The 21,385-nt window shown below is 41.3% G+C and overlaps 1 protein-coding gene across 3 annotated transcripts in view; it reads left to right on the top strand.

The window, feature by feature from the left end:
- HTR4 (5-hydroxytryptamine receptor 4) overlaps positions 1 to 21,385 on the top strand; it is a 162,227-nt gene that overhangs the window by 114,325 nt on the left and 26,517 nt on the right. Inside the window, exon 7 of one of the 3 annotated variants that reach the window (XM_028717542.2) lies at positions 20,247 to 20,322. The exons of the other annotated variants lie outside the window; for them this stretch is intronic. Coding sequence (XP_028573375.1) covers positions 20,247 to 20,307 — 61 coding nt within the window. The 3' untranslated portion in view covers positions 20,308 to 20,322. The remainder of the gene's footprint in view (positions 1 to 20,246; positions 20,323 to 21,385) is intronic. 3 annotated transcript variants of the gene reach the window in all.

The following is a 21,385-nucleotide window of genomic DNA, read 5'->3' as shown; positions in this document are numbered from 1 at the left end:
ATCAAAGAAAAATGACTCAGTTGCATGACTCAGTGCTCTAAGTCTAGCCTTTTCTAAATTAGTTAATTTGTTTTTAAGGGGAGAGGGACAGGGCTTCCCTGGGAGTGGGCCCTAGCCAACGGAACGGCTGGGGCAGCTTCCATGGGGGGGAAGCATTGGGACACCTGATCTCAGTGATCACTGGCATGGGGATTTCTTACTGTTGCTGAGATAACAAAAGGATTATCCCTTGTTTTGTAGGGTTACCTACAGATTGTCAACCTTCTTGCAAATATTTGAGCTCATGACCTTAAATTTTTTACTTAGCATTAGTTGCTATGATGGCTGAGGCATAAAACTTTCAAGGGAACAGAGGAGATTGTGTTTCTTCGGCCTGTTTATATAAAATTGGGAAATGCTGAGGCACTAAGATTAAACTCCACTGAGCAGCGGAAAAGCTTGCTTCATCATGCAGGCTTCCATCCATCCTCCTCCCAGCTGGAGATCCTTTAACGATCGAACATAGCTGCTCAGGAATGCCTGCTGTGCACATTGCTTCATCAGAGAGCAATTATGTTTTGGTTTTCTCAGCTTCCTGAACTGATGAAGAAGGTGTTTGTTAGGTCCCTATGTGGTTGTAAATTTTACTTGGGGATTGATAATAGAGACTGGGCTAATGGTGATCTGTGGTCCACTCTGCTTACCTAAAACTGTGGGGGCGGGGAGTTAAATTGCAGAATACATTTTTATTTTTTATTTTTAAAAAGGTGTCATTGGAATAAGACAAGAAGCAAGTCTTGGAGCAAAAGTATGAATCCCCTTTTCCTCATGGGCTCATCATAATGTGTCCAAACTGTGTGTTGAAGTTTAAAATTGCATGTGTTATGACTTCCAGTGCTTGTGGCCACCTGGAAGTCGTGTTGATGAGTCACAAGTGGGGGTGAGACACCATTAAGGGATTGGCAAAAATGTAAAGGTCTCTCCAGCTATGCTGATCTCTGTGTCAAAAAAATAACAGGGTATTGTTTGGAGACACTTTCATGCTCTCAATGCTCATGAAAGACTTTCCAAAGAAGCAAAAGTCTTTTTATCCTGGGGTCAAATGTAGTCAGTGACTGCCTATGCCTTTTTGTGTCATACTCTGACGAAATAACTCGACCACCAATCAGCTATATAAGATGAGTTTGTTGGATCAGGCCAAGGACCTGTCCAGGCCAATGTCTTGTTCTCACAGTGGCCAATCAGATACCTGAGGGGGAACCCGCAAGTGGGACCCAATCACAGGAGCACTCTCCCCTGCTGCAGTTTCCAGCAACTGGTATTCAGAAGCATTAATGCCTCCGACCGTGAAATACAGATTTATTTCAGTAAGAGTAATTTATTCTTTGATATCTGCTGTTTTCAAAACAAATTTCATCCACAGCTACAGAAGAGGATTTACAGTGAGAAGAATGTTACATCATCTGTGCAAACTGGGAAATCTGTGCAGCCATTACGAATTTATTATATATAAATATTTGGACACTTAAATCATAAGCAGCACTATGCTGAAGGGCATGATTGAATGCATTCCATACTGTACAGAATTTAAGTATTCATCTTAGTTTAGATTGATTCCTGTATTTTACAATTACTAATGATAGGTTTAGGTTTCAGTTCCTTCCAGCTCTAAGCAGCAGGTTTGTGAAGCAATGAGTGTAATGAAACACGAGTTTTCATCGCACTCAAGTCAAGATGCATCAATTTAAACACACCATGTCTTTTATCTGAACAACAAGAAAGCTTTTGATAAAGACTTTTACTAAATTTTGCAGGATTTCTTTCTCTAGGAACAACAACAAGAAACCAAGCTGAAACAGTTAAATATAAGAATTATAATGCTATCTAGTATATGTATACTTACACGGCAAATGACTCTACAGGTGCTGGCAAATGTCTTTATAGCTTCAATCTCAGAAGTCATAAAATCTTGATTCAAAGGGAGGAATGCAAGCTCCTGAATTCTTCTGCTTAGATTCAATTCCAGTCTGGAGAATTGCAAGCATCCACTCACCCCTAAACCAACCAAAGAGAAACTGCCAGTAGTCAAGAGTAACTTCTTCTAGCTGTGCAAAATTGTCAAAAGCAAGATTCCTACAATCCGATGAGACAGGGAGATCTTTGCTGCTCCTTCCTTGTGAGCAGAGCACATAATGCCAGTGAATTTTTCCTACAAACTGGAAGGACAATGGAATTCCATATGTAGCTGGACCTTTTCTGTAGTGTGAAAATGGATTAATGCATGGAACACCTTGTCTTAAGGTTCATTAGGCCAGGTATGGGGAACCTAGAAAACTTCAGGTGTTATTGGATTACAGCTCTCATTGTACTTGACCATTAGTCCTTGAGGGGTGGGACTAATGGGAGTTGTAGTCCAACAATACATGGAGGGCCACAGGTTCCTCACAGTCCAATAGTGCCTGATTATTTGCGAATGTTGGCAAATTTCTCCAGCTGGTGCTGAGAGGCTTATTGCCTCTGAACCTGGAGGTTTAATCAAGCCAACATGTCTTACAGTTGTTAAGACCTACCCATTGAATCTCTCTTAAAAGCCACCTTTTCAATGTTTCAATGCTAGTTACTTTATTCCACATGCAATTGGCACACAAAACAACTTTCAAATCTGCACTACGTTAGAATATTATCGGGAATATGCTGGGTTTGTGTGTGTTGAGGGCAAGAGTGTCAGTCTCTTATGGCCCCTGGCAGGTGATGCTAAGTCCAGGGTCTCCACAGATGAAAAAGATGCTACAGGGATTGGACTCAGGGATTGACTGATAGCAAACATGCCAACCCAGAGAAGCAATAGAAAGTAGTAACCATAGCCATTTACTATGACACGGAATTCTTTAAATCTTGTGTTTATATGAAGATGTGCTTTCTTTTCTCTCTCCTGCCGGCTGATTTAATGTGATCAGAGCTAAGAAAGCCCTTGCTAAGTTTTATTGCAGGGTACCTTAACCCACTCAGTGCAAGACTCTGCCTGAAGCAAAGCATTAAATGTAGCAACGTAAAGCAGCATCACAAAACAAACTAGGGGAATAGACAAGCGTTGCTGTTAGGGGTGTGTGAAAAAACAAGACCACTTGGTGTCAATCTGGTGCCCCACTGTTTTTAAAGTGACCTTTAAAAAGCTCTATGTGAGTCAGAGCCATAATTTTCTTGACTGCTATGATTTTAGGTTCCTTTGTATTAGCTTTGCCTCCTACGTAAATGGCAGAAAGTAGCTTGGCCTTCAAAATACGTTTTATGATAGCATCCTACAATGAAACAGATTTCAGACCAATATTCTTTCCTGCGGCCTGTCTCTCACTTTGGGTAATTCTGCTAAAATCCTGTTTTCCTCCATATTTCCTTATTTGAAGGCAATGCCAAGGTTTAAACATCCACGATAAAGCAGGGTTTACCTGCACAAAAATATTGGGGTAATTAAGAGAAAAAACAGACAAGCATTTCTTGTTTTCACTTTGTAAATTCTCACCAATACAGTTTTCACCATCAAATCAGACAAAGAAAAACGTGAGGCTGAGATGTATATTGATATCCTTATAATCTTTTTGTTGTGATTTTATTCCTCTATTACTGATGTCATTTGATGACATGGGGCAATGAGCTCTAAAATATGTCCTCCTGTTGCTCTCTGGTGTAATTGACTAGCTTCTTTCAAGGACTACAGTTCACCAGAAATACCTTGTTCTCTTCATATGGCTTTCCTTTAATCTTCTCTCCAATTTTTACATTTCTCCCCCCACCCCCGACATTAAGCTGAGCCCTGGAGAAGAAAGTCTCCAGAGACAGAATAAAATCATTCATTATATTTTCAGGAAATTTTTTCCTAACCATCAAAAAATAATTGAGCACTGTACAGGAGGGAAGGGAGCTTATCAGTTCAGCTAAGGATACCTTGCACTCACCCTAAATTGTCTTTTCTAGTACTGGACAGTATTTCAAAGGCGGCTCTTTCATTTTCCATTTCCTTGGATTTCCAATTTGCTGACCCTCAAAGCTGCCACACTAGTCATTTATCACAAACTTTCAATGTGTTTGTAGCTATTAAGGAAGGTAGATATATTTCTCAAATGATGTTACTCTGTTGTTCGGAGCCTGCATCTTGCTTAACTTATGTGTCTCCCAGAATGCCAGTGATAGTGGAAGTGTGTTCTTGGTTTACATAGCTAGAAAGGGCAGCTGATGGATGGAAAGGGTGGATTGTCGAGGTGAACAAACTAAACCTGGACAGAGCCCAGTGGATAACCATGGGACATACATCACCTACTTCCTTTCTGAGTAAAGAGACTGGGTACAATGGACTTGGGACCTGCATTTGTTGTTGTGTAAGCTTTTCTGCTGTTCTCCTTCACAAACAAATCTGGGAGTAAGAAGCAATTAATTATATAGCAGATAAAACAGCTGAAAACAGTTTCTGTAACAATGCTACACTGTTTATGCCAAAAAGCCAATGCCAAGATTTTTAATGAGGCATTTTTAATGGGGGAAGTTCCTCCTCTCATGTGGAGCTATTTAGTGCACAATGTTGTGGTATCTCAGAAATATAAGTGAAGGCTAGTTGAAACATCACACCATGTACACAGGTACACAGATTCTGTGCAGTGATATACTAAGCAAATCACCACCACCACCACCACCTCCCATATGAACTTGCCTTGGCCTCTAAAATGTGTGTTTGGAAGCTCTCCTTTAGATGCTATTCTCCGTGGTGGTTGGAGACCACAGATAATTTTCAGTGATGGTTCCACATTTCTGGAATTTCCTCCCCAGTTGGGTTTGCGAGGCACCAACATTCAGGCTTGATATTTTATTTTCATTTTGTTTTCACTTATGACTGGAGCAATCTGTAATTTAGCTGCTACTTTTTGTGATCTATTTGTTCTTAACTACTGTATTTTTTGCTCTATAAGACTCACTTTTTCCCTCCTAAAAAGTAAGGGAAAATGTGTGTGCGTCTTATGGAGCGAATACAGGCTGCGCAGCTATCCCAGAAGCCAGAACAGCAAGAGGGATCGCTGCTTTCGCTGTGCAGCGATCCCGCTTGCTGTTCTGGCTTCTGGGATTCAGAATATTTTTTTTCTTGTTTTCCTCCTCCAAAAAACAGGTGCATCTTATGGTCTGGTGCGTCTTATAGAGCGAAAAATACGGTGCTTTGGGATTGTTCCACTTGCAGGTGTCTATGGGTTTATTAATGCACTTTTGATAGTTCAAAATAGAAAAGCTGGATATAGATATTTTAAATATGTAAAAAAACAAGACAAAAAAGCATAACATCTGAATCCTGCTTTCCACAGGGCTGTAGTGACTTATTAGTGTTGCCAGAGTGGGTGTGGTGGTCTACATACATACAGCCCAGCATAGAGAAAGGAGTTATCTCTAGCTTCCAAGGCCTTAAGTTACAAGCTTCAGTTTTCATCAAACTATAATGCATACAGTTTAGGAGTGACAGAGGAAAATGATGCAACTGGCTTCCATCTTTGCGAGGAATCAGAGGTTATGGGTATGTTTCCTTTCGTATATCCCAGTGGTGAACATCTCTGTACAATAGAAAACAGCTTGCCTAATTTCCTCAGTTTGGACATAGAAGAGTTTCTTTAGAGGATTGAAAACATTAGAAGTTTCAAGTTCTTAATTAAATTTATGTATTTTGCTTAGATGTAACATTCATATATTTGTCAAAGCAGTGGCATTTGCATTCATTTGCTACATTTACGTTAGAACCTTTTTTCTCAACTCTTCTTCATATTCTTGCCTGCAAATATCACTATGCATTGCTTTTTTGTGTATGCTTTTTATTACTCTCCCTCTCTCTGAAGAGCTTTTAAATTGATACTTTGATGGGGAAGACTTCATTACATTTAACAGAATGTTGTTCTTAAAAGAATCCTGAGTAGCCTGTAGCTATGTTAGTCCTGTTGGATTTTGCTCTCCACCTAAGTAAAAAAACAAACTCTAGGCTGGTAGCTCTCAAACTTCTTTTTTTTGTAGACCATTTGGTGGACCAGTTAATAAAGGTTTGTTTGTTTACATATCAAAGCACATACATAACTCATATTTTTAATTCTTAATTAGTATCATCACCCACACAGTACCACATTATGAAAATTGTGGGCTTTAAATCACATCCTTTAGTCAGTGCGTTTTTTCCTGGAAGTACCCAACGGTACCACCACCTTTTTGCGAGGAAGGGGGGCTCTTGGACCCTGTTAGAGCATCACACCTTCCCCCGCAAGCTCGGGAAGTATTTGCCCAGCTTAGGGAAGGAGGAGCACTGCTGACAGGATCTTGGAGCCCTGCTGCCTTCTTCCCAAAGCTGGGCACAGGAGGCCTCTTAACTTGGCCGGCAATGCCACGGTCAGTGGGTGAGTGAGGGAGCATCGTGCAGCCAACTGGCCCTCACCACCCAGCCTTGGCATCAGGCCACGCCCCTCCCCCCACATAGCAACTAATAAAAAAGCTAAGCACGTATACACACTCTGCACGTCCCCATGTTATATTCAGTTCATTAAAATATATGTAAAATACATATGATGTCAGTTAAGCCAACTCAGCCAGATGTGGAACCAGCTAGGGTCCTCGGATAGTAGGCTATGGTGGAGACAGTGGGGGTCTCAGGTGTACCACCAGGAGTATGGTGGATGTTGACTCCAAATAACCTGCCCAGGTGCCATTGATAAGGAACTTACACACATCACTCTGATAATCAGGAGGTCCTTTCCCACTCAATAAAGTCCATGGCGAGCCTGTCCCCCTGGAGCAGCAAGTCATGTCCAGTTTGTTCACCTTCATAGGTTAGGCCTTGCTTCCTGGGGGAGGGGTCACTGCAAGTGGGTCCGCAATGACTCTGCCTTACATATAATAGTCATTTGGTTTATAAATAGTACTAGAGGTTGGAGGAAAGCCTTTGGTGTTTTCATATTTCTGAGTTCTCAGCCTAGGACTGTGGAAAACATGTTCTTTCACTGTTGACAGAAGTGGGTCCTGGTCTTCAGTGAAGTCAGTGTCTTAAATTTACTGCAGAATAAGAAAGGGGGGGGAAGGGTAAAACTGGCATTGAAAGAAACCCTCTTTTGTTCAGCTACAGATAACTAGAATTACCGGTAATTGCTGGGGGGGGGTGCTCACAGTTTGACCCCAATTTGTACCGTAACAGGAGAAGGAGCTAGACATAAAAACATTAATCTTTGTGCCACAGATATGTTGTGTGAGGATTTAAACTAAAACTCCAGTGCATAGCAAACATATACATACAATGCATGCCATCCCAATATTTTTTACACAGCCAAAAACTCACAAGCAATAGCTAGAAATGTGTATTAAGTAAATCAATACACGAAACAGTATATGTGGACCTTTTCCGGTCCATATTTTTCATTTCAACCATTTGGTAACAAAGTACCTAACTTGCATTTCCAAAATACTTCTCTAATTTTTAGCTGTTTATACAATTCTTCCCCTGAGGTTTGTACTCATTCTACACAGCAAAATTGTGGGGATTCCTCATCATGCTTACATGCAAGAAATGAATTTTACTAATAGAGCCTGTGATTTCTTTGTTCTTATGTGACGTTCGTGTTCACAAATATGTGTTTTAATTTTTCTTGTAGTCAATACTGACATAAAATATTGGGCAATGGCAGCGGACTGAACACAGGAAATACACATGAAGGAATAATCTTTCCCCTGGGGAGAGATGCATGGCAATCTGAACCCAACATTTGGTTAGCAGCATGCAACAAACTATTTTCGTCAGGGCAAATGCTGCCATGGGCAGACAAACTTGCATGCTGAGTACTGATTGTCCCATTCAAGGCAGAAGAAATGCCTATGCTTCAACCAAAATTCAGCTTCCATGTCGACTTTCCACTGTGGGAACTGAAAGTAATTTCATGGCCCTTTGCTGAAAAAGCAAGAACTTCAAAAGAGAGGCTGAGGCGGAGGCAGGTGATGAAAGAAGCTAAAAGCGGTGTGGGTAGTATCTACAGATTAATGGAAACATATTGTACAGATATCTCTCAGCAAATGCTGTTATGATAAAGGGAAGGAAGAATTCACTTTCCGCAGCACCACAAGCTACCTGCTTTCTTAATTATCCATCTTAATTTCAAAATGAATTGGTATAAAGGCCCACTTACTTAGAATTTAACCTTCATTAACTTCTACTTTGAAAATGCATTTTAAAATCCCAGAACTGAACTTCAGAGATAATTAAACAGACATCATAAGAAACGAAAAGAAAGCTGGAATTTCTTTAATGAGCTGTCTTGCACTTTTGCTTTTGTTTTGACAAGGTGTTTTGCCAGTATTGGTTGGCATCTCCAGGATACTGGGCATCTTGCTGTATTTTGTGTCTTGGCTTCACAGCTGTCTGCAACTCCAACCAGTCGTAGAAGATACCTAGGGCCAGGAGAAATCCTCCATTTCTGAGCCAAAACGAAGTTATCTTTTTGAAATTCACATTCCAAATTTTATGATGCAATTCCCCAACCAAAACATGTGTATATTAGGGGAAAGTACAGTGGTACCTCGGGTTACATATGCTTCAGGTTACAGACTCTGCTAACCCAGAAATAGTACCTCGGGTTAAGAACTTTGCTTCAGGATGCGAACAGAAATCGTGCTGGGGCGGCACGGCAGCTGCAGGAGGCCCCATTAGCTAAAGTGGTGCTTCAGGTTAATAATGTATGTATGTAAATGCATATGTTAGTGAAAATAACATACAGAAATGCATACTACAGTGGTACCTCAGGTTAAGAACTTAATTCGTTCTGGAGGTCCGTTCTTAACCTGAAACTGTTCTTAACCTGAAGCACCACTTTAGCTAATGGGGCCTCCTGCTGCCGCCACACCGCCACTGCACGATTTCTGTTCTCATCCTGAAGCAAAGTTCTTAACCCGAGGTACTACTTCTGGGTTAGCGGAGTCTGTAAACTGAAGCTGCTGTAACCTGAAGCGTATGTAACCCGAGGTACCACTGTATTGTGAAAACTGCAAAAATGTATATATTGGAGGAAATGTGTACTAAATCCTGGTGGAAATTTTAAGGACTTTTTTTAAAAAAAAATGCAAAATTGATTGATGGTTTTTACAAAAATTAGAAACTCGAAATACTGCGATATACTAAGCTTTTGTGGAACCATGCCTGGATGCATAAAGTGTCCTCATTTGTAAGATATGTACATTGGTACATGAGGGGGGAGAGATAGCAACCTGTAGTTTATGATGAAGGAAACATGGTTTGGGTTTGCGGCCACTCCAGACTCCTGGTTAGGGCTCACATGATTGGATTTTCTTCCATTAAAAATAAACACACATGCATGTATAAAGTGTGCTGGAAATATCAGGCTAGAACTCCTGTCCTTGCAAGGTAGTCAGCTATGTGCTGGTCTGGAAGAATGTTCAGTGGTGTGAGCAACCAACTGCTGTCTGAAGTTGAGAAACAGCTATACCATTTCTGGTATTTAAGACCTAGTCCAGAATATCTTTGGAATGGGCCATTGACAGAAAAACATTACTCAATGAGCTTGAACTGACCATTTATTTGTTTCGGTGCGGCAATCCATTTACAATACTTCAGTATTGCTTTGCCTTTGACAGATTAACAGTTAGAATACAGAGACGCCTTAAGAGCGTTGTCAACACTCCTACAAAGAGTGTTTGTGCATTTTCAAAAGCTGTAAAGCTTAAAGTCCAGGCAGCTCTAAAGGTATAAACATCTAATATGTCACCCCTCTCTTGCTGAAATAAATGTGAACTGCTTGCTGTAGAGGTAATTTTATCATCATTGCTCCTACCCACCATCCTGAGGTTTCTCAAGCAGCAGGTGTCCTTGTCAGGGAAGTGAACCCTGAGTGGTCCCCCCCCCCAACCACTAGGAGGGGGAAAATGTAAATAGAGGCAGATGAGAAAGCGCACAGCAGGACATAAAAGGCTAGTGGAGAACCTGTCTGACTGCCTTAGCAATGATCTCTGTCTCTTTCCCTTTCGTGTTTGCTGTTGTCTTTAATATCTGGCCCTCTTTCTTAGTATTTTCAGAAATGCTCTCACTGTCAAGCATTGTGTTAGTCTTCCAAACCCTTCTGCTTTACATTTAAAGATCAGGCATCTTGGATATCTAATCCAGCATGAATGGTACAGATACAACAGTCAAGCATGCTATTGTGGCTGCTGGATCGATAGGAGACATGAAGCCTGAATTCTCATTATATAAGCACCATCAAGCTGCATTGCATTGATGACAGATCATTAACCCAAATGGTATGTGCTGCTGTTTTAAGTCCTGCCATTACAGGGTGAAGGCCAGTAGCGTCTGCAGGAATCAGTGTCTAGGTGCAGAATCAAAGCAGGAAAAATTGACTGAGTTGTTTAATTGCACTAAAGCTGAATACCTTCAATGTCCAAAATACATCCAGTTTCTCTTTAATTATTTGTTGAGTATAAAAGACTGTTGCAATTACTGAGGCAAAAAATAATCACAAGAGTACAATTACTTTGACTCTGTCTGGAAGTTCAGCGAATTTAATTGTGGTATCCCCTGCCCCATTATCCATGGCTGTGGCATCTTGCTGTCCTTGTGATAATTGTGTTAAAGTTGTTTTTAGAAATGGTTTAACAATGAAGTATTATGTGTAGGGTTTATCACCTTGAGATTTGTTTTAATCTTAACGCCTTTGATCCTTCCAGTATTTGGAATGTCTATTAACATATTAATGATCCTTACTAAATCTTCTTATATGAAGCTACTGTGGTAATTGCATTTGCTGAGCAGGTGTGATATACTCACCAACCTCTCTGTTAGCTTTTTCCATGTAACTTTTGAGTATGTGGGGAATGTTTTGGAATGATTTCCTTAGAGGCGCAATCATGAAATTGCTCTTGTGTACAGGGCTGACTCCAGGTTTGACGATGCCCTTTATGGGCCCATCCAATTGCAAAATGAATTTGGAAAAAAATCAAATGTTTTTAAAAGCACTGGAGCAGCACTGTGTTGGGAGCTCTGAGATATTGCAGGGATTTTGACATGGTAGCTATTAACTGACAGGACAGGAATAAGTTCTGGGGAGCCTTGTGGCAGGTGCTGATGCCGACCCTGCTTCCATGTGAATATTGCAGGAAGAACAAGTGACCAGGCCAGTGGCCCAGCATCCTGTTCTCACAGTGGCCAACCAGATGTATTCTAGCTGTGTATTAGTATGTGTTGTAGCTGCAATCATAATATGCTCTGGCATGATGAATGAATCCACACTTCTTAACAAAGCTTCTTTCTGTTGCATTTAGCAGTCTACATTCTTTTTTTCGTGCCTGGAGTAATATCCTCAATGTGTACCATTTACAAAATAGACCCATCTGTATCTGACAGTTCCTATGCATTTGGATGCTCTGACAGTGTGGATAATCAGGCTCCTGTGAGCATCCCAACCTATGGCTGCAGGGCACTAACGTTCAGTGTTGCACAGTATTCTGAAGAGGGCTGCAGTTACCCAGCTTTGAAAGTTTCAGTAGCAAGAGTTATAAATCCTGCAAAGGAGAGAACCTCTTGTAGTTGTACTGAATAAAATCAAGATGTTTATCTACTACAGTGGGAGAATGTAGAAGGATGGGTAGCAAATGGGAGTTAGAGCTTCAAAATACCAACAGTAAGTAAAATGTATTCTAATAGGGGTCTACACTGGAAGAGAGAGATAACATTGAATGCTGAAACCTTTTGTTATAAGATTTGAGATAAAGCCATCCTTGTGTGTGGTGTTGACTCTGGAGATGAATATATTTACATCCAGGACACCTTGAGCCTGGAATCCACTGGCATGCTGATGCATTCAACTTTATTTTAAATTGTTATTGCCACGCTGGGATATAAGCAGCATGAGAGAGCTGTTGGTGTCTGAGCCAGTTATAGCCTGGAAGCCTAAGAAAGAGAATGCTGGAATGGTCTGTAGGGCAAACCATAACAAACCAGAAGCCAAGGCTTAGCACAGATCCATAACATAATTATTCACACACACAACTTCCCACAAAGAATCCTGGAACTTAGTTTGCTAAGAGTGCTGGGTATTACAGCTCTGTTATGAGGAAACTACAGCTGCCATGATTCTTTGGGAGAAGTCATGTAACTTTAAATGTGTGCTATGGATCTGCCCTTGGTAGATTTAGCAAGCAGTAGTTCAGGTATGAGCTGAACTTAAGAGTCAAGTCAGTATCAGAGACTGTGAGCCAATCTGCATTTTAGGAACTGCCTTTGGCATGACAATTTCTCCCAGGTCTATTGTGGGCTCTTTTATATAGAGCTGACCAAACTGGTGGCATAGTTTGCTTGGAAACAGAAAAGATGCATATATTTAGAATAAGGCTGTTCTTGTGGCTCTCCAGCTGGAGGCTGAAGTGCTGAAATTCAGATGCCAACAATTCAAGACCCTCACCCCACTATAGCTTGACAATTTAATGTATGGTGCTTAATATTTTGTTTTCATATTTGTCATGGGTTGCTTATTAGTAATATATTGAGAGAAGAACAAAAGTGTGCAACTCAATTAATAACCTGCCTCTACAATTTTGACAGACGCCACTGTTGTTTTAGTTGGGAAAATAGCAAGTATAAATTGGATTGCCAAGGTACAGCTGCAAGCTCTGCCCTGAACCACTACCACCATGCATGGAGAGATCCTAGTCATATTTCCCCTGTGCCACCCTACCTTCTTCTTCTTTGGCGATCACTAGGAGCCGAGTAAGATTGTCTTCCATAGGCACGGTTTTAACAATGAGTCCATAAGTGACTGTGGAGGCCAATTCTGGACCCACACGTCCTTCCACAGTGGGGACATTGGTTTCCGGGCGGGAGTTGATCATGGTGTGGGTTTGCCAAGCGTGCCTTCCTCTTAGCACATTTCTCCCTTGCGCCCTGAGTTCGAGTGTCTTCAAAGCCCATGACACCTTTGGTAAAGGCTGTTCTCCAACTGGAGCACTTCACAGGCCAGTGTTTCCCAGTTGCCACCCTACCTGCAGTAACAGGACTCTGGGTATGCCACACCGAGGGCTAGTGTGAGGAGTAAAGGTGGATCTATGTCTTCCTTCTCTCACAATGTATCACAGCCATGGCATATCTCTTTAGGCCTTCCAAAACAGAGTCATTGTTTTGAAGGATAATGAAAAACAATGACCTTGCTGCTTAAGGTTGCACCGGATGTCCACAATTTGGTTTCAGTGTAATTGTCAGTCCTGTGACATTGTATTTCTGACTTGAGTATGCATGCTAAGTAACTTAAATTAAATATTGTTTCAGCAAATTAAATATCTGTGCTGTTTCATATGCATGACTGTTTCCTATTTCAATATGCTTTGCCCAACCAGCTTGCATAATGAATTAATTTTTGCATTGTGCAGTTTGGGAGCATTGGCATATAATAGGAATATAATGTCCTTATGGGTCGCTGAAGCCCATTGGCAACAATTTCCCAGGTGTTCCATTAATGCTTCTCTCACAGATGAGATGCAGGCAGCTATGCTTGCTCCCAGTGGCTTGCCTGCATCCATATTTGGCAGTTACTAGTCATCTCTATTTTGCTTTCCCACTTCACAAAATCCTTCAGGGTGGGTTGTGATTCTTCTGTCATCTTCTTTTTCCTTTCCTAAGGAAGCCCTGCTGCCTCAGGCCAAAGGCCTATCTAGTCCATCATCATCTCACTGTGGCCAACAGGATAACTCTGGGAATCCCACAAGCAGGTCATAGGAGCAAAAGCCCTCTCTCACTGGTGTACCTGGCTCTGATTCTGGATGTATTATGTAGCTATCATGACTGATAGCTTTTTATAGTCTAAGTGTTCATGAATTTTCTTTAAGAATGTAACAGAATGTTCTCCTTCCAATCACTGAAGTGTAAGAATAGCTATGATGGTATGAGATGAAGCATGAAGCACTTCCGTCAGCAGAAACATTGCCTCCTTATCAGGCATCACATTTGCATTCTCCTGGACTGGCAATAATGGTAATAACCCTTATTCAATGTCTGCTACCTTGAATCGAATTTTTTAATTAGCAAGAAGTCTTTGCTGATAAATTAAAACTTTATCTGTGTTTTCAGGATTTCTAATCTGATTGCATCTGAATGCTTTTTAGCCACCAGCATAGCCACTGCTTGGTTATAAAATCTATCCTTGCTTTCCCCCACATGGCCTTTCATTTGAGTAACAGTTATATTTGTTTTTCATTATTCATGGCATTCACGTCTTAGTATCTCAGAGGTCTTAGCACAAAATTGTACAATGTTAGTTTAGTACCATGAGAATCTGGAGAATGAGAATGAAAGACAGATTGATCACTGTTAGGTGAAGAGCTTCATACAGTGTTTCAGCCAAAGTGGGGACCTTGATCTTAGGTGCTCAGAGCTTCTTTCTGCTGCTTGTCCAATTTGGTTGGCTTCGGACATTAAAGGGATAACCTTTCTGTCTAACATGCAAGATCAATATTTGTTCATGTTGAATGTTAGAAACCTGTTCAGACTTTCCCTCTGTCCCTACTGTTCTCCTGTGTAATGAAGAGATGCACCACCCAACCTCACCTTATGTTCAAGCCGCTTAATTAGATAAAGGAAAGTATTATTTGTGTAGTAGTTACATCAGATGTCATGCCACCTGGAAAATCCGTTGGGGTTGGAAATATTGAACCATTATCATAGCATGATAGGTAATGTTTGACTTTTCAAATACCCTTGGATTTTCCATTGCAGTCACTCTTGAATGAGGACGTCAGGTCAAGCATATGATAGCTGCTCTTCCCAGCATTATCAGGTGCCACCGTGATTAAACTTGAGAACCTTGTGAGTTGGACTGGAGTTCTGGGTGCAACCCAGGGCCTGATGGTCAGAGGAGGAGCTAAAGGTAATTCCAACTGAGATATGCATGCCACAGCCCTTAACACTCCTGGTCTAGGAAGTCATACAACATTAGAGGGCCAACCCAGGGTCGCTGACTGATTCACAGCTCCCAAATCTGCTGCCTTTCTTAAATCTGGCCATTCTGTCATGAATGGATGCCACCAAGTTTCCTCTGCACCAGCAGCCTGTCTGATTTCTACCTGTCAGCTGATCAAGAAACTGTCTCCTCTCTGGCCTGAACCCCCCTGATAAGACCCTCCTCCCCACAAAAAGTGATATCCAAAAGGCCATGGAATAATGGCATGGATTTCTATGCAGAGGAAGATTTGCATAGTGCTAACCTGGCCATTTCATAGTAGCAGTCACTGGTGATGCTATTTTTTAAAATGTCATCATTCAATTGTATGAGTATCTCAGCTTGTAGTAGATGGTTAAGGCATAAACTCTACACAAATCCAGAGTGGAGTCCAGAAGATGGTTGGACTGCATCTTGTCCTGCATCTTCCAGCAAGTCCTGCAGCTAAGCTGGTGCCAAATGTCATTTGCTCCTGAAACTGATTCTCTGTGTCTGCTTTCCTTTGGACCACAGTAGCAAGTGAGGCCGAGACAGCGGGGGACAGGTCTTGTTATCTAGGCAGCCAAGGACCTCCATATGCACTGCCCAGGCGTGTGCACCAGGGAGGTCACTTTGGTGCTGCTAGCACAGCAAAAATGACGTGGGAGGCATCAGTTATGAGTTACCGCTCTCCACAGCCACAGCAAGCACTGTGATTCTCCAGCAGCTTGACTTCAGCCCTGGAGGTGCACACCATTGTCTCTCGAGACAGGTGACAACAACAAAAAAGAGATGGCAGCAGAAGACAAAAGAGGCATACAGTTTTTATTAGTCCTAGTGCCCCAGGCAACCAGCTATATTGTGAATGCAGTTTAGTTATTTATTGAGGAACACGCAATTGCAATCTGTATCCAGCAACCTCAGGATATAAAAGCCAAGCTTGGGCAATGGGAAGCAATTACTCAATCCAGAACGGGAAGGTATATTCTCCAGCCCAGATTCTTTCAGGTCAGCAGTTCGCCTTGAGAAGTGCAGCAAGCCAAAGGTTGATCAAGTGAAGAGTTTCCTTATTTACTATTTATATCGAGTCTGATTAGTACAGGGTATTCATTTTGCCTACCAATCCCAGACAGGAGCAGTCCATGGTAGCTCTTGACATTCTTGGTGCAAGCCTTGAAGTCTCCATCACAGAATAGAAACTGGGGGCAGGGAGGGAGGGAGAAAGAATAGAATGAGAGAGATAGTTTTAGTGTTGCTGTATGATTTAGTGCAGGCGGGGTGTCAGAGAGAACAACACTTTGAGAACTTTTGTTTTCTCGCTGGAATTGTTAACATCAATAAGGAACAGTAATCAGAAAGCAACAAAGACTCTGTGTTCAGTAAGGCTTTGCTACGAGATAATTTTCTGATGAGGGAACACAAAGTGACTCATTAGTTATTCCACAGCTGCAGAAAAAATTGGAGCGAAGTGGTGTTAAATGTTTCCTTTTCAGGATCCCAAAGGTCAGAAATGGTGTCCTAGTTGCAGAGCTGTGGCTGGCCTGTAGAACAAATTCTGTCACTGCCCAGTGCATGTTGTTGGGGGGAGCATCTTGGTGGTACGTCTTCCTGATTTAATGTGGTAGTTTATCTTGTTAAACAAATTGGGAGCTGAAGGGATTGGTGATGTCTGGAAAGTCATTTCAAGAAGATTCAAACTGATTCTCTGTTTTCTTCCTTAATGACCTTTGTCTCTCTGAATATTTAAAGGTCCGTCCCCCCCACAGAAAGAAACTTACTATTCAATACTATGGAGCACTATCACAATGCAGCATCTCATAGGACTAGGTTACCTGAAGAAACTCTTTTCAGGAACTTGCTTTTCCTGTCCTACAGAACTGTTTTGCTTCATTCAAAGTCTATTTTTAAATCTCTGGTGGACTATGCATGTATTCAGTCTATGACCTTTTCTACTTCTGAGCCTTTTCTGACGTAGCAGAGCTCTTGACAATGTACATGCCCCCCCTCAAAAAGCTGGCAAATGCTTTCAGCAATTGCTTTCAGCAGCTGCTTTTACAATGAGATGGTTGCGTAATTTCACATAAAGGGCTCATCCATTTTCATTCTCATCTCTCAAGCTGTTACGAAAGCTGCTTACAAACAGAGTGTTACCAAGTGTCTTTTGGTTCCTTCCCCAGAGTTTTCTGAAAAGAAATTTGGGCAGATTCTTGATGAAGTGCTATTTTTAATAAATGTATTTGTGGTCTGTTTTTAAATAAATATAACAGCAAAATAAAATAACAAGAAAAAATACCAACCCACTCCCAAATAGCAACCCTCACTAATATTAGTTACTTCATTAACTTATGAACATTGATTTTATAATTTTCCCAATCTATGGGGTTTGCCTTGCACTTTATTGTACCACTACGTGATGAAAAGGCTCAATTTTCCAGCAAAGTGATTGTAAAACTTTCTACCCTCTTTTGCAAATATCATTTTTAAATGACCATCTTCCCCAACCATGATATATTTAGTTGTGCCCAATGATTTAAGTTCATTTCTAACTTTATGTAATCATTTCCTGTGGTTATATTTTGATAAGTTACTCAGATTTTGCATTATCCATATGCCCAGATATTTGACTGCAGAACATTTCTGGGGGAAATTATATTTCTTTCTTCTTCTATGTATGTCTCTTGGGTGAAACAGGCAACTTATTGAATTGTATACCTCTGTTGATAATTTTAAGCAGCTTCATAGTCTTGGGTTGGCATAGCTATAGCAGTTAGTTTCTGTAGAGTGAACCGTGCATGTGTAAAATCTGTCCATCTTTATTCCAATAGGTCAGTTTGGATCTGCCATTAGACAAAATGTGAGTTGCCTAAAACACTCCTCCAAGTACCAGAGGAGCCAGTGTGGTGTAGTGGTTAAGAGCGTTAGACTCGTAATCTGGGGAACCGGGTTCGCGTCTCCGCTCCTCCACATGCAGCTGCTGGGTGACCTTGGGCCAGTCACACTTCTTTGAAGTCTCTCAGCCTCACTCACCTCACAGAGTGTTTGTTGTGGGGGAGCAAGGGAAAGGAGATTGTTAGCCGCTTTGAGACTCCTTAGGGTAGTGATAAAGCGGGATATCAAATCCAAACTCTTCTTCTTCTTCTTCTACATGAAAACAGAGGTGCATTTTTTGCAGTGTTGTGAAACCTCTGTCCTATGCAACACTTTATTACAACTAAATACCACTACATTTAAGTGACTTCCTATATAGGGGAGTGTCACCCAGAGAAGGAATTAAGAGAGAAAACAGAAGTGAAAAGGGGACATCCTGGTAGTTCTTGCTACATCTTTCCCTCATTTAAAAGGCTCAACTTCTACAGAAGCAATTATGGGATTTATCTTGTATTTTTTAAACAAGAAAGCAGCCCACACATTGTGTGAGCAATATACCCATATCTGCTTTGTAGCTCCTCACATATCGCCCTTGCCTTAAATATCTTTTATGGGCTTCTGTTACAGACAGGACTCTGTACAAGATGAGTAGGTTTCTGACCTCATCCTCTGTTTCTCTTTTATCCTCCTACATTAATACAGTTGCCTCTAACTTCAAATGAGGGACGGAGTCTAATCTATATGCCATCAGACTCCATAATTGTGGGAGATAGAATGCCATTTATGGGGGCATTTCTCTTCTCTGTGCTGCATATTATGCAGTTTATTGTAACTTGCCATCATGTGGTGTCTATTGTCAAAATGAGTTCAACGCTTTTCTTGTCTGCTGCAGTTTCGCACACCACAGACTAATGTGTATCTCTGCCCTGTTGCTTAGAATCATAGAATCATAGAGTTGGAAGAGACCACAAGAGCCATCGAGTCCAACCCCCTGCCAAGCAGGAAACACCATCAGAGCACTCCTGACATATGGTTGTCAAGCCTCTGCTTAAAGACCTCCAAAGACGGAGACTCCACCACACTCCTTGGCAGCAAATTCCAGAAATCACCTGCTTCAGAAATCACCTGCTGGCATTCCTTAATCTGAACACATTATCAAAAATATCACAGATTAGTATTTATATTTAGAGCTTATTTGTTTGACACTGGGGTTTGCTGAAGCAGCTCAATCGGTCACCTCCGCATGCTGACCTCATAAAATTTTAAACCAAAAATAATATTAAAACAGCTTAAAAAATGAAACACCATTAACAGCAGAAATGCCAGACGTGATGAGAATTCAAAAGAATTTCCTTTTGGCTTTACCAGTGTATTTTTGACTGAGTCCTTATCATGTCTTAAATTGGAAGTGATTTTTGATTTCGTATTTATTTACTTAGAGCTAGCGTAACTTGATCAAGTGAAAGGAAAGGACTGGGTGGAGATATGAAGGGCACACACCGTGTCCCTCTCCTATTCTTTGTAATGAGCTAGCATGGAATGCATGTGCCATCACTAAAATAAGGGGGGGGGGGAGCAAACAGCTTTGGTTCACCTCCATGAAGGTCTCTGTACATGTGAACACTTTCCCTGCACACAAAAGAATTGAGGCTGTAGCTCAGTGGTGGAGCACATGTTTGTATGCAAAAGGTCCCAGGTTCAATCGCTGAAATCTCGGAACTAAGGATGGAAAAGACTTTCTTCTGAAACCCTGAAGGCGGTACAGCAATTTGTGTAGATTTTGGGGGACGAATGTGTGGCCTTCAAAATCTTCTTGGATTCCAGTTTCCATCAGCCCCAGGCAGCATGGCCAGGGATGCAGGCAGTTAGAGGCCAGCTTTTGGAGAACTACACCACTGGTGTAGACCATACTGAGCTAGATCGACTAAATACCATGAATCCTATTTGAAAAATATCCATCAATTATCTTAAAGGTGGGTTCCAGGTATCCAGAAGCAACTGCGTGGTGTGGATTTCATTCATTGTTGTACTTAGGTAATGTGAACAATTACACTGGAGCATTATTATATCTCTTAAATAACCTTACCATATCACCCAAAAGCAAATCCAAATTAGGGATCAGATATGGAGGTTGGTGATGATAGTCAGACATGAGCTCCTACAGAAGACAAAATATACAAGCATTATTTGAATGACGTAAGGTGTTAACAGTAATGAACCAGATGGCACATTGTATTAAATAACATTATTAATGTTTCTCTTCTAAGGTAGATGCATTGGCACGGTGCTGGCAGTACTTACATCTTTCACATTGCTTAGGCATGTTTAATCAGGAATTTAATTGATGGGTAATGGTGATAATTTGTGTTTTTCTTCCCTTTCTTCCCTTGTCCCACTGTGTCTGTCCTTCCCTCCCTCCTGCACTAAAAGTGGCTGTTCCACTATCTCCAAGTTCCTCCTGCTGTTCTGCAATAGACCAGTTCCTGTCTAACCCTGAACATATTCTGTAAGTCTTTTATTTTATTACATGTTTCTGTGTTCATGTGTGTCCGTGTGTGTGTGTGTGTATTTATTCATTTTAATGGACGTCCTAGAACTTCCTCTTGTTCAATGGCTTGTTCAGTAGTTACAGGACTGAGAAGCCCTAAACAAGGGGCACTACAGTGACCACTCCAAGCCCCCCTGTTGGTCCCCAGCAATTTTATTAGGGGGGCAATGGATTGGGAGATGGGGCTTCAGTGGCAGGCTTGGGCCTGGGTCCTGAGGCATTCTGGAGAAATGCTAGAATGGGGAAATAAAGGTGGTGATGGCTGCCTCACCTGGCACTTTTCTTCAGAATGCTGGTCCCTAAACAGTGCAGGTGTTAAGAAAGTTAATAGAAAGGGAGGCTCAGTGCAAGGAATTTGCAGTTGATTATGAAGTGTGCCATTTTCTTGTAGCCCAAAGGACAGGTGGCACATTTTATACTGAGTGTTCTGAGCTGGCTATTATTGTTGCCAAGTACAGTGATAGGGATCAAATATTGTTGCGCACGGTGATCTATAGATGTGCAAAAGAAGATTTTAAAAGAATTTTATCACAAAGCAGAACAAATGGTTAGGACACCACAGAATGTCGTCCTTCTCTTAATATCTTGCTTGTCAACCCATGTCTTAGGGAATGGTCCTGGTAGTTAAGACTCACAAAATATTATTTAAATGTTGTTGCCAGAAGTAGTGCCTACCTTATATTTAGAAAAAAATACAGTACTGTATTCTTCATTCTGAATCTAAAATGCAGAGTATGGAATACATGCCCCCCCCCCAATGCTTGCCTGCTTATATTATGAACACCCCCTTTTTTGTTAAGAATCCTAAACCTCAGTATTTCAAGAAGGGAATTACTGAAAAAAATATTTTGGAAGGAAGTAAATCATGGGACCACTCTGATATTGTCCTCAGTTTTGCATATTTCTCCTAGGCAAGGCTTCAAGGAGCTCCCTGAACCCATTTGCACTTACCGTACCTCCTGATGAGTTCCCACCTGCTTTCTTAGTCTTGACTTTACAAACAAGGACTGAAGCATAACAA

Source organism: Podarcis muralis, chromosome 2 (assembly GCF_964188315.1).
Source record: "Podarcis muralis chromosome 2, rPodMur119.hap1.1, whole genome shotgun sequence".
In the NCBI taxonomy this organism is placed as follows: Eukaryota; Metazoa; Chordata; class Lepidosauria; order Squamata; family Lacertidae; genus Podarcis; species Podarcis muralis.
Note: the sequence above shows the minus strand (reverse complement) of the source record. Positions and strands in the feature narration are given on the sequence as shown.